This window comes from Hippoglossus stenolepis, chromosome 4, assembly GCF_022539355.2.
Source record: "Hippoglossus stenolepis isolate QCI-W04-F060 chromosome 4, HSTE1.2, whole genome shotgun sequence".
NCBI classification, from domain to species: Eukaryota; Metazoa; Chordata; class Actinopteri; order Pleuronectiformes; family Pleuronectidae; genus Hippoglossus; species Hippoglossus stenolepis.
In genome coordinates, this window is record NC_061486.1 from 7,423,750 (window position 1) to 7,437,802 (window position 14,053).

General features: G+C 41.7%; 1 protein-coding gene across 1 annotated transcript; it reads right to left on the bottom strand.

Annotated features, from left to right (window-relative positions):
* Window positions 1-7,160: 7,160 nt before the first annotated feature.
* On the bottom strand, window positions 7,161-14,053 carry ywhag2 (3-monooxygenase/tryptophan 5-monooxygenase activation protein, gamma polypeptide 2). The gene is made up of 2 exons (XM_035154471.2): window positions 13,784-14,053; window positions 7,161-10,536 (listed from the first exon to the last, which is right to left on the bottom strand). Exons 1-2 carry the CDS (start codon window positions 13,868-13,870, stop codon window positions 9,880-9,882), a joined length of 744 nt encoding a protein of 247 aa, XP_035010362.1. The 5' UTR covers window positions 13,871-14,053; the 3' UTR covers window positions 7,161-9,879.

The window sequence follows — 14,053 nt, forward strand, 5'->3', positions numbered from 1 at the left end:
CCTTTGATTGTGCTGCAAAAATAGATGTTTCAGTTCAGAGGATGAGGAGGAGGAGGCATGATGCGGCAAAATGTGAAATGCCTGCGCACGAGGGCCACTGGCAGTCGCCATCACAGCTGTTCACCGAGCGTCTGCACAAAAACCCATCAGCTGTGGAGAGAGGGAGGCTTCAGTGAGCCGGCCTGAAGATGGAGGAGTGTGTGGTAGGTGGAACATCTGATGTTCAACAGGATGGAAAAGAAACAATGGCACTGACAAGACCATGATGGGTTTTTTTCGCAAGCACAGCAGAAATGATATCGAACACATCTGCTGCTCAAGAGAAAACCACGAAAATCAAATTGTAACGGACTCGTGGTGAAATAATTGAGCCATACAGGATTACGCGTGATTTAGCTAATCCTAGCCAACGTTAATTTACTAATGAAGCATTAGCCCAATCCAAAACACTGACCGTGCTGTTAGCTTATTTTAGCATAATTACTTAAATCAGGGGAAACAGCTGGGTTCCGTCTGAAGGTTAAAATGCCCCACGCAGCATCGCTGAAGCTCCAAATTTAACAAACAGCATCTAGTTTGTTCTGTGTTTTTTAAACTAAATGAATAAATAAAACCTAATAAAGAAAAAGTTGTAGTTTTAAGCTAATGTTTTGGTACAACTACAAACACTAGAGACAGCTAGGTGCTAGTATGTTAGCCTACATTACACAGCTAGGCTGATTCCCCAGTTTTCAGCAGTCACTAAGCTAAGCTAATAGGCGTCATCTTCATAATCACTGTACATACCATAATATCCTGTTGAATTGTTTCCTTTCACTTTGGGCATGAGGCTAAATTACCCCAAATTTCAAAGTGCTTATGTCTTTGTTTAATGTGAAAATAGAAAAACAGATAAACTACTGCTAAATGCTAACTAGCCAAGCTAGCAAAGTAACAGTATTTCTGTAGACTGCAGTGGATTCATACACTTTGGTGTGGTTCAGCTAACTTTAAATGACATATTTACATCTATATAATGAAAGGTTATTAAAGTAGCTCATACATTTATAATTTAAATCCATCAAGTTAAATACAGACGTAGGGGTCCATATTCACGTTCATCTTTGAAACATTTGCTGGAAAGACGTCATGTGAGAAGAGATTTGTAAACACAGACGTGATCCTTTCATAAAATGATAAAATCATTGTACATCATGCATTACTGATCATACATCGTACAGGGCAGAATTAGGGCAGAATTATCAAATACAATAATTATCGTACATCTGGCAACACGGGTGGTTTCGCATGTTATACATATTATATCTAAGAGCCTCCAATCTTCAAAGCCTTTATCCTGCTCCCTAAAGTGGCTTTGATACAGTGCAGCCCCAGAACAAAAAGGCTAGATTCTAAAAAAAATGAAATACATGAACTCTCACATTACAGTGTCCGTGTTAGCTGAATTAAAATACACTAAATACAGTTGGACCATGCAAGCTAAAATGGTTCATTTGTATTCCTGCAGTCAGCCCATTTTTCTGCTCGTTGCAGTTATGTGAAGACCAACGAGAAGTGTTTCTGAGCAAAGATTTCTGTGGAAACTGTTGCCATGCAACAGCACAATACTGAGCTCATACCGAGTAGTAACTTCACTGTACAACTGCTCTTTTTCCTCGGCTCACACTGCCCGAGTAGTAATGCAATATTCTATTCTATTCTATACTATTCTATTCTACTCTATTCTATTCTGTTTAATGTATGTCCAAATGCATAATAGGGCCTTTATTTCCCGGGCTGTAACTGTGGTGTCATTGTTTCATCGATGGGCAAAGGAAACTTTGCCTCAGCGTCTGGTTCCACACCCAGACTCGCCTCAGTTTCCAAATCCAGAGCCAGCTGCAGTTCAGCCTCAGATATTTAGTTAAACACTGACCCTTACATCTCTCTGTTAACCCTCTATTCCTTTCACCGCGCCACGTCTTACAGCCGTAGCCTCAACCGGCTCCACGTCATTTCCCGTCCTGTTTTTCACCGCAGCTGACCCAACTGACCCGTTGTTAACCGAACTGTACATTTCTCCCAAGCTTTCAGAGTGGAGAGAGGCTTTTCTTCTTATACTCTCCCCCTGCTTCTTCCTCACTCTGTAAGGAAACCCCCTGTGCCCACATTCATGATGAGTCACCTCCTCAGATGTCAGGCAGACCCACAAACACTAGAAGATATAATTTGTCAACCAGTTGGCACCTGCGGGGCTAATTTTAAAACAAAGCACGACTGGTTAGACCTTGTTTAAGGTAAAAGGACACACAGACACCACACAATGAGGATCTGATGCACAACGCAGATCAAACAGGAAGAAATGTCATTCAGAACTGCTTTGTAATGATTTATCAAATCCAGCATTAACAGATCACTAAACAAATCAAAAAACTTACATATTACATCCAAATTAAATAATTAGCTGAAAAGAAGCAAATTATAACTTTCTAATATGGATGCTGAAAGTTATAATTTGCTAAATTTAGTGCATTATGGCTGGTTCACTGCGAGGCCCCAACCCTTGGTCAGTGCTCTGTCAGAAGAGGTCACACGGAGAGGTCACCCCCTCTGACAGTGAGCTGACTCCGATTGTTCGACTATGCAGGGACAATGTGAATTCTTTAGGATCAAGTCACTTTCCCAAAATCATAAGAGACATTTGGGAATGTTGGAACAGGTCTAATGCACATTTGTTGTCAAAAGTTTCCACTTTTCTTTAATAAAAATAGTTTTGGTCTCAGTATCTTCAACTTCACGTATTGCTTCACAATCTCTTCAGCATTACGACACCCTAAAAGTAAGAATAGCCCACTGTAAAAGTATTCCTTCCAAGTGTACACAGTGAGGACTGGAGGATTAGGCAAACTGTAACTGTTTATGTTCCTCATTGATCAATCTTCTAAATGTTCTCTATTAATCAATTTGATTGTTTGGTTTGTAAAATTTGAGAAAATGGTGACAGTTTTTCTCTAAGTAATAGTCCGTACCTGAAAATTATTCAAACTAAATCAAAAATTATTAAATTAATCATAAGGGAAAGCAGCAAACCATCACATCTGAGAAGCTGAAACCATGAAATGGTGTTGGTTGAAAAAATAAACTGTTAGCAAACTAATAGTCAGCAAGACATTGATAATAGGATCCTATTTTATAATCTTTAAAAAGTTTACAAAGGAACAACTACAACTCAAATGAATGTCAAGACGTAGAAAAATAAAGTTGCATGGAAAGAAAACACTCAAGTAAAAGTACCTTTAATACATTTCCATCACGTTATTGTTCTCAGTGGAGAAGTGGTGAGAGAGAAAACATCCTCTGAAAGTGTGTTTTAGAGGAATTTGATATATTAATGAGTATTTTTCTCAATAAAGTCAAAAGTCGTCATATCTTATGTAATAAACAGTTTAAATAATTGAGTTTGCACATACTTGTGTTGTTTTGTCAGGGAGCGTGGGGGAGGCCTTGGAAGAAGATGAAGTGTGATGTAGCTGTGAGACTAGAGACGGTGGGGGAGCGACTGGGGAGGGGCGATTTAATTTTAGACTCCCTTTTTACAAACTTCTGTGATTATGAATACTCACCCATAGTGTGTAAACAGCATGTGACCACACAATGAAACGAACAGACGTCAGTGTTGCATGTTGCAGCCTGATGCAGAGGTTTTCTATCAGATCACATGCAATGTATCCTGCAATGTTTTGGGACAAGTGCTCCCTAAAATAGTCCCTCAAAACCTTCAGCCGAACGCTGTGGCACTTTTCGATAAATAATCTAAAAGTCTAAATGTTAGCGTGAATAATTCATTTTTGCAGCAGTCATGCATAACAGCTGTCTCTGTGCCTGAAAGAGTCGGCAGTGCTCTAAATCGTCATGTAACGTAATGCTGCAAGAAAAGAAAAACAGGTCTTAAAACGGCAGATATCACAGTGGATTATTTGTATTACCTGTGTCATTTGGTGTCATGTGTTTGCTCAGTTGGAGGTAAAACTGCATGAATCGGGCTGTAACTGAAGATATGAACTCTGGTGGTCCATACAGAGGCAGATAGTGTCTATAGTGGAGAGGCTGTCACATTGATGTCTCTGGTCTACTCACTGTCTACTCACAGGCTGCAGGAAGGCCTATTTATAGATCTGTCTCTGTTCCCTGCTTCTACATCGGTCCCCTCTTTCTCTCCGTCTCTTTTTTCTCACTCCTCCCCTCCCTCTAATGGGTTGATATTTCTGGAGCTGTGCAGCTATTATCTTCTTAGCATCTTTGAGGTGCAGATCACGTTGCGTCGGATCTCAAACTTTTCAAAAATCCGACGTGTCTGTCTGGGTTGGGAGTGTGCACTACAGAAATACGGTGTCATCGTGTCTGCATGGTCTCAGTGCTAAGGAATTAATCCAGGGTTTTATATCTTTACCTGATCGGTCATAAACTGCCGTGTTTCAGCTGGCTTCCAGAATCAGAGACCGATCAATCCTTATTCATCCTGTTTCAAAATGTTATTTCAGGGAATGTGTGAAGTTCTCTTGTTGCTGCCAACCAGTGTATCGTCAATTCAGCTGGACCCACAGCCCCAAAACTAGCCACGTCATTCTTGTCCCCAGGGCAAAGATTTACTTTGGGCCCCTTCTGACTCTCCACCAAGAGACCGGACAGGATCCGACAGCTTAAATTAGCTGATTGACAGAAAACGACTTTCATGATTTGATATTTGTATAATTTTTAATCACAATTGCCAAGAAATTCTGCTGACAGCTGTTTGGACAAAACAGCTGTTCGGACAAAACAGCTGTTCGAACATGTTCAGTTGAGCTTCAGGGACTATTTTCTGACATTAAACCCCCTAAAAAACAAATTTCGTAGACTAAGATGCCCTTTGGTAGTTGTTTAGTTGTCTGCATTTAGTGTGTTAATGCAAATCAATAAACTACAACAACGATCAGACCATGTGATGTCGTTTTGACAGAAGTCACTGAACTTGTGTTGTCTGAATTAAGTACAGAAAAACTTGGACTTAGACCCAGAACTTGCTGGAGGGACTACATATCCCATTTGGCCTGGGAACGCATCTGGATCCCCAGGGAGGAGCTGGAAACTATGGCTAGGAAGAGGAATGTCTGGAACACGACTGCCTCCTCGACCCGATCCCGGATTAGTGGAAGAAAACGGATTGGATGGATGGAAATCTTGGACCAAATAAAATCAGGTGAACTAAAAACACATAAATAACCAAGAAAGATAAAAAAAAAAGTCTACAAGCCAAAAATGTCAACCAGCAAGTGGTGCTAGAGGGAACATGAAAGGTGCATTAAAGTCAGGTTTCATCCTCTTGGGACCACAAATGTCTAATTAAATGTCAACCCATCCAAGAGTTGGTTAAATACTTCTACGTCTTTACCGTTGTTTCGAGGCTGGAACCAGCTGCAGGCAGTGGCCAACATATTTAAAAGTGGTACCGATTTTTTACAGGTCTCAGCAAGAAAGCATATTTCACATAATGTTGACTATTCCTTTAAATGCAGCGCATAACCTACATTTCCCTCCCGTGAATCCGTCATCCTGACCTAAAAAGAGAGGGGGGTTCTTGAACTATCCTTCCACAAACTGTAAAGAGCTCATGGAATTCCTCAGGATTTATCTGTTATTGTTTCTCCTATATTATTCTAACCTTATTAAAAAGACTGTTGGAAAGTTACCTCACAGTGGTCGTCCAGTGTTGCAAATGAGGAAATCGATGCAGTGATTCAGAGGGCGTTCGCCTTTGGGTGACATAATGATGGCTCGATGATCACTTGTGACTTCACTTCCTGGCCTCCCCCCAGGGAAGAAAATGCTTCATGTGATGAAAGTGATCAGACAGAGCAGTTTATTGCATAAGTGGAACATGGCAGCATTATCTTCCTGTTTGGTGCGTATCCTGTGGATGTGACCTTTCATCATCTCCAGGGATGTTGATTACATCCATTACATAAACTGGTTTAACTGGATACGTATGTTTAATGTAACCAGCTTGAATTACATGTTATTTCATGTGAAATATAGATTTTACTTGAATTTGAAAATGAAAAATATTAAATTGAATTTGTAGCTGCCGGTTGATTGAATTACATGTCCATCAGGATGCCCAGGAGTGTTTTGGGGTGTGCAATGTCACCAACATTTACCAATAAAGACGACACCAATGTCCCTGAAAGTGTAGCAGTGCATTAAAACACAGGCTGGAAGATAGGTTGGTGCTGAATCCTAATACCTCCTGTGTGCTTTGAGCTTTCATTTTTTTTACAGGATGCAATAGGTGTCTGAGCAGTGCAGCAAGGAGCCGGGCTAATAGTGGGATACTTATTATAGCCCTAGCAACAGGAATGGGATTGGTGGCTGCGGAGAGTGTGCCTGTCAGCTATTGGCTGGCAAGGAGGACCGTTCAAAGCACAGAATTTCATCTCATGAAAGGTTCAGTGCAGCAAGCTGCAGCAGGAGGCTGCAGTCTGAGGGTGGATGATCCAGCAGCTCGCTACTTCAGCTTCAATCGATCCAATTTGAAACACACATATATGCTTATTACCAAGATAAACTCGACCCTCGGGTGTGAAACTGCGTGGATGTAAAGTGAAACGTTTAAAAGGTGCAGCTCCCTCCGTCCACTGTTCATCATGAGATGCAGGATTTTTTATTATTATCATTTTATTGCAGCGCTTCTCTGTGTGATCATAAAATCTGTCGTCTTTTGAAGCAACTTTCTCTCAACTGTGCACTAATTCAGTTAACGATTAGCAAAGAGTCTCATTTAAGACATACTGTGGTTGTGCTGTGAGCCGCCAGCGTCTCTGCACTGCAGCTCATACAGACTCCATCTCATATGTTCACCGCACATGCAGTGGTGCAGGCACATACAGCACACACACACACATACCAATCCAGATATGGATGCAAACACTCACGCTTACCACACAAAGCAGAAATGTGACCTATACAGGGTTACATAAGGTCATATTGACTTCCTCGATCGATGCGAAGGCCGCACACCTCGACAGAAATGTGGAGAATCTCCTCAGTCGTTAACGCAGAGAATGAGAAAGAATGAGCTGCGGTGTTTCCGCTTATGACTGTAAATGGCTCAAATATGGGGAATAAATGAAAATATAGAAAAATACAGATAAACAAATAACTTTAATGGGCAACAGATGGCAACCAAAACTTCCTCAGAGCATACAGTTTATATCCCATTTTCAGCTATTGCCCCCCCCTACACCGCTTGCTAATTTCAGTTCTATCTAATCTAATTCTTTCCTTGTCAGAGCTTGTATTTGTGTTTTCCTGTCACTGAAACAAGAAACAACATCTGAAATAATGACAAAAACAAAACAAAACACAAACCACTGAGAAAAAGAAAAATAGTTTCAAAAAGGAACACAATGCATGTATTCTTGGCAATGAGTGAAAGTCTCCTGACATGGTTTTGCAAAAAAATATTAAAATAAAGAAAAACAAAGAAATATTCAGTTTGCATTTGTTTTAAAAACACATGACTTAAAAATGAAATCGTATAGGATTCAACTCCGTTCCAATATTCATAAGCCGCGTGAGCAGTTTGGCATCGGGATTTCATGTGAATCGTCAGGCGAGCCTTCGAGACCGTCAACCTTATACGACGTTTAAAAATAAATCAAAGCAGCTGTGACATAGATGTGAGCTCATGGAGGCTGACTCATGATGGTGACATAATTGGCAAACATGAACAAGGGTGTGTGACTGACCTTAAGGCTTTTGGTTTCTCACTTAAACCATCGCGTCTGAAGAAAAAAGTAAAACTGTCGTCGATAAGGGAAAATAAACCTGCCCCTCTGTCTGAATATATTAATATAATCATCTATAGAACTAGCAGCAATATGAAGATAAATTGGTTCAGCAGCTTTCCGTGCTCTTGCGCAGCTTTTCTACATAGTGTCTAAATGTTTGTTCTGAAGACGTGAATTCTCACATTCTCACTAATCAATAACCAGTTCTAGTGAATCGCCTGTGACTGTGTGTGTGCATCGGTGTTGAATATTCATATCTACAGTGTGTGCTGTACAGAGAGCGGACACATTGAACCACTGACGGGAAAATGTTGCGTTACATCTTGCACACATGCTTGCATGAACGTAAAATACTGGCAGATAAATTCCTCTTTTTTTTTCGCTTAACTTGCAAATGAGGCATTTTAAATCATAATACAGGCACAAAAAGAAAAAAGCACATACCGTACTCAGGCCACAAAACAAAGCGTTGAAAACATGTTCTCAATGAAATGGTTTTCCCTTAAAAACAAATTTACTTATGGGTGACAGTACAACAATACACTAGACCACCACGGAAATGGTGCATGTATAATTTAGTCATATTCTTTTTTATTATCATAGCTATTATTTCGGGTTCTTGTGCAACTGCTACATAATGACTCACATTCAAGATATTTTGTCACTCAGGAACAGCTAAAAGGTATAAAAACAAACAAACAAACAAAAAATGTATACTGTCGGAAAGAAAATATGGTCCATGTCTGTGAATCATAAACAGAAACATTGAGCCTGAAAACTTCACCATCATTAAAACTGGATAGCATGACAGAAAAAAGTACTTAAATACTGTTCAAAGAACAAAATATGTCATAATCATACGTCATCGTGACAAACACCAGCTGGTAAGATTAAGTGATCACTGGTGGGTTTTTATTTTCCTTTTTTTTTCTTGCTTTTTATTAACAAATTAAATACACCTATTGCATGTCACTATAGCAACGCCCATTACAGTGTCAATTTTTACGATCACCATTTTGGTATAGCAAATCAAAAAACCATAACAAAATGAAATAAATTAGAAATTAGAAATCAACATCAGACAAAGCCTGTTTTTCTCAATCATATGAATACTTAACACGCACAGTATAAGTTAATAAAGTCAAGCTACTGTATATAAATACATCACCAGCATGCACAATATTGAATAATCGATATTATTGTTGTCATCATCGTACACTGAAGAAACAGTATAGTAGGCAAGTGCATTTAATAAAACAAACACAGAAGTAAACCACAAACTCTGAAGCTGCTTTTATTTTCATTTTTTGTCTTATTTTTATTTTTTTAATCGTTTTTAATATCGTTAAGTCTCTGCCTTTAGTAATCTTCACCTCCAAAAGAATCTATGGTTCCAGTGACTAAACAGACGAATCTGTGAGATGCCAAATACACTTTAGACAGAAAGAGGGGAATCAGTTTTGAATAACTGTTCTTAATTAACATGTAATTAATCCTTTAAAATTTTGGGGGACATTTTTAATTAATATTTTTATAACTATAATCAGTTTGAAATTTTTCTCTTTTCTCAGTGTTTGGTGTGGGTTTAACGTCCATGGCTTTCGGGGCCCGTTCTCATTGCTGTATGTAGACTACTGCTGGAACCAATGCAAACTAGTTTTTGTGAGGCATTCCCATTCAAGCATTTTCTCTCTCAAGTGACTCAAATGCATCTCTATCACGCGAAAAACCTAACTAAGCAGCTTATCTTGACAGAACAAGATCAGTTCCTATGCCAGTGTGAGGCTGCCATTTCAATCCAACAACAACCACTTCAGGCTGATTGACTGACATATCAGTGGTTTTGGCAAATGTCAAAGAGTAAATCAAGAAGACGGAGGCCCCTTTCAACTGTATATATATTTCTATATATATTTAAACTAAGATTTAACCTCCACTCTCACCTCTCTTTTGATTCTTTTCTTTTAACACATGGAAAAATAAAGAACTGCTGCTGCGGTAGTATCATCGGCAAAAGCTGCTGCCAAAGTCCACCGGCCCTTCATATTTTTTTTCGAAGTGTGGTTTCTCTTTAATTGTTGCCCTCCCCTCCCTCGTCATCCTGCTGGTCACTTGTCCACAGTGTCAAGTTGTCTCGGAGCAGCTGCATGATGAGAGTGGAGTCTTTGTAGGAGTCCTCGTTGAGGGTGTCGAGCTCGGCGATGGCGTCGTCGAAGGCGGTCTTGGCCAGATGACAGGCCTGCTCCGGGGCATTCTGGATCTCGTAGTAAAACACAGAGTAGTTGAGAGCTAAGCCCAGGCGGATGGGGTGGGTGGGCTGCATGTGCTCCTTGCTGATCTCGTGGGCCTCGTTGTAGGCCTTCTCTGACGACTCCACCACGGTGGCTCTCTTCTCGCCTGTGGCCACCTCGGCCAGGTACCGGTAGTAGTCGCCCTTCATCTTCAGGTAGAACACCTTGCTCTCGTGCTGCGTTTCGTTGCAGTTCTTGATCAGGAAGTTGTCCAGGAGGTTGAGCACGTCCTGGCACACGGCCTCCAGCTCCTTCTCAATCTTCTCCCGGTAGGCCCTGACCATCTCAATCTTCTTCTCATTGCCGTCGGCCGAGGTCTTCTGCTCAATGCTGGAGATCACCCTCCAGGAGGAGCGGCGGGCCCCGACCACGTTCTTGTAAGCCACAGACAAGAGGTTCCTCTCCTCGTTGGACAGGGCCTCGTTCAGCTCTGTTACCTGGAAGACGGAGAAAATGGAACATTTAGCCCAAAACTAAGAGCTGAAACCCTGAGTAACAACACTACACTGGACATACATTATAGAAAAATCAATATAAGAACATATAATGTGCGAAAAGCATTATTTCAGGTAAAAAAGCTGAATATGCCAGCTTCTCTAAATCAAGTGTTTTGGCGATTTTCTTTGTTTTCAATATTGGACCCAAAAAAACTGCAGTAGCTAAAGGGAAATCTCAGTCCCTGCGGCTTGGGGGTTAATATGGCAACCATGAACTGCAACGCCCTCGAATAGAGTCGGACGTTTCGTCCTTGTTTCCTTTCACCTTCCAACAACTGTCTGTGATAAAGGCGTAAAAGAAGAAAAAGAAAATGTACTTATTAGCTAAGCAAACAAAGTCACATTCGCCTCTGGAATACAGTAACAGACATTTTTCTCACAAACCAGTGAACTAATCAAGTAATAAAACAATGATGAAAATAAGAATAATCATCATTCGGCCCCAATTATAACGAAACACAGTGTTTGTGCATGAGAGGATCTGGAGTAACGCTACCGTCCACAGCAGATAGAAGATGGGCAATATTTCACTTGTCATGTACAATTCCCAGTTTCCATGGCAATCCATTCATTTAGTGCACCAGTAGCTCCGGCTGTCACGTGGACGACAGCTAATGCTAGTTAGTGAGAAATGATATTCAAGATAGTCGGCAGCAGCGGGGGGAGGCCGGGACAGGAAGGAGGGAGGGTGGGTGGGGTGGGTGGGGTGGGGTGGTGAGAGGAGGGCTGCAGGAGGCTAAAATGTTCCCACAAGCACTTGGGGGGCAGCTGCACTGTAAATGAAAACCATCACTGCACAGGCGGTTATCGTGTCCCAGTGACCTTCTCTCTGGCTGTAACTGACCTTTTTACCTGTTTAAAACACCACGCCATGACATCACACTTAGCTCGATTGTTAAATTTAGATTTTGACTGCGTTGCTATAAAAAGGACACATCACTCAGGGTTATTTGATTGGAACAGCAGCCCAGTGATCAATGACTGCACTGAAATATACTGATATAAAATAAAAAGAAATAGGCTTCTAATATTTCCTTGAGGGGTTTTTTTAATCTGGAAATCTGCCTGATGTGCAAACGTTTTCGCATTTCTCAGTTTTGACATTCTCTGCTCAGACAGAGGAGCACAAAGATGGTGCAGGATCGCCGACGTCACTCAGCTGAGTGGATGAAGAGGAGGGTTGAACCTGGAGAGATGGAGTGGCCTTCATCTGTCTTTCAAAAACTGAAGCACGCATCAATATGTGTGACATTTACCGCAAGAGGAAGCAGATTTCTATCACACTAATGAGCAATACATCATTAAATATAATGAAGCGATTATTAGGAAGCTTATTGTGTGTTCGATTTATGATGATTTATTGATGAGACTGACTCAGATATATAATATTCTGACGAGCAGCTGACAATAAATAAACGAGCAATATCTAAACACTAACATGTAAATCTAGAGCTGAAATGTTGGCCGATTACCAGTTTGACGGAAAATGAATAGGCGACAAAACTAATAATCAATATTTCTAGATGGGGTTTTTTTTATTGGGAAATGGCAAAACTTTTTCGATTTTTAGCTTCATAAATGTGAATATTTTATGTGTTTCTAAACCTGAGTTGTCAAAAACTATTTTGGATGAACAAATCAGGATTTAAAGAATGAACACGGCAAATAACCGTTAGCTGCCAGTTTAGCGTGTCCTTAAAAATAATCCAGACAAAGCTATATTTCTGCTGAGGACCACAAACGTGACGGCCTTTCGTTTAGTCATTTCTGGCCGCAATGGCAAGGGATTCCCTGTGTTTAGAGAATAAGAGAACACACCCCTGCAAAAGGGCCCAGTTTGGACCGCACTGACTTGGCAGATTGTTGAAAGGGAAAGGAATCCCTCCCTGCACACACATCATCCCACCTCCTGCAACCAGAAACCCTTGATGGCAAACGATCCATGGGGGCTCCATCTTTCCCGAGAAACTTAAGACATAGTGTTCCTCCTGTTTAAAGAACATAGGATGGTTTCTGATCTGTACGTGACCTCAAACTGGGCCTGGCGAAACACTCCCAGGGTGCAATTGGTTCCAGTAGGAGCTGGTGTGACACAGCAGTTTTTTTTTTAACCTACTGGTGAATCCAGGTCCCAGGATTTCTTAAGGGGACAGACAAGGAGGAAGAAGGAAAAAAAACCCAGACAGGGCTATGTCCTCAACACTCTATGCCTCCAATATAACACAACTTCCTCAAGACTCATTAACCCACAATGGTTTCGAATTGCTGCTGGATATCAGGAGGAATCTGCACATCCGCAGATCGAGACGTGGAGAAATATGAGGAATAAAGTGGACGAGCGAGGAGGAAACAAAGGCTACAATCAAATCTGATCATACTGACTCACTGCAATATGACAAAGAATATTCTAGAGAGATTCTACTGCCTCCTACGTTTGTTTGGAGGAAAGAGCAGCTTCAAGGCTCCTTTTGTGGAGGATTTTCTTTCTTTGCGTGAGGCACTCCTGCTTCCCCCCCCAAAAAAAGTCTTGTACTCTACTGGGACACAGAGGCAGATGCTGATAATGTATATCATTTTAATTAATGTGACAAAGAAAGGAGGAGGAGGAGGTGGAGGATGAGGAGGAGGTGGAAGAAGAGGAGGAGGGGGGTAGCAGCAGTTGATAGGCTTTTTCCTGAGCAACCTACCTCACATGGCTCCCAGCAGCAGAGGCGCTTATAAATTCGGTATAATGGAGGGAGGGGAGGTGGGGTGGCAAAAGTGGGAGAAGGGGTGGGGGGACCCAGCACATACAATGGAGCAGGGGCCATTATATGATAAGAGCCCCCTTATTAACTGAGGCATAGAGCTCAGGCCCGTGCGCGTTTTCATTGTAACGTGCCTTGACAGAAAGGCACCGCCCAAGGAGCAGACGAGTTGGACTTTCCTCCTCAGAAAACTAATACAATAAACCGCACTGGGCTGTGGGTGAATTCTGTGAGAAGATAACTAACACGTTGATTAGGACATTTCCCTGTGGTCCCTGCTTGTATAGTGCGGTAACATCGAGTTGAACCCAGACCCAGCCACACTCTCTCCGCGGTGGAGACAGCCGGACGCGCCTTTTACGCACGCGGAGCAGCGGTTAAAAAACACACACTTCACACGCGTCCGTGTCACATTTACGACGATTTCTGAATGAACTTACCGATTTCATAGCTGCAGCCATGTCATCGTATCTCTCAGCCTGCTCAGCCAGCCTGGCTTTCTGCACCAGCTGCTCGCGGTCGACCATGTTTGTGGATGAGGTTTGGTTGCTGTGCAGAGCCGCTTCTACTCGGCTTTTGGGGATGAAATGATTGATATTGTCAATCGCAATGCAGTGAAATCCTACGCGAGCCTCACGCTGCAGCTGTTCCCTGCTGTCTGTCTATGCTCCGCGCAGACGGGACACCCTCTCCTCTCCTCTCTCTCTCTC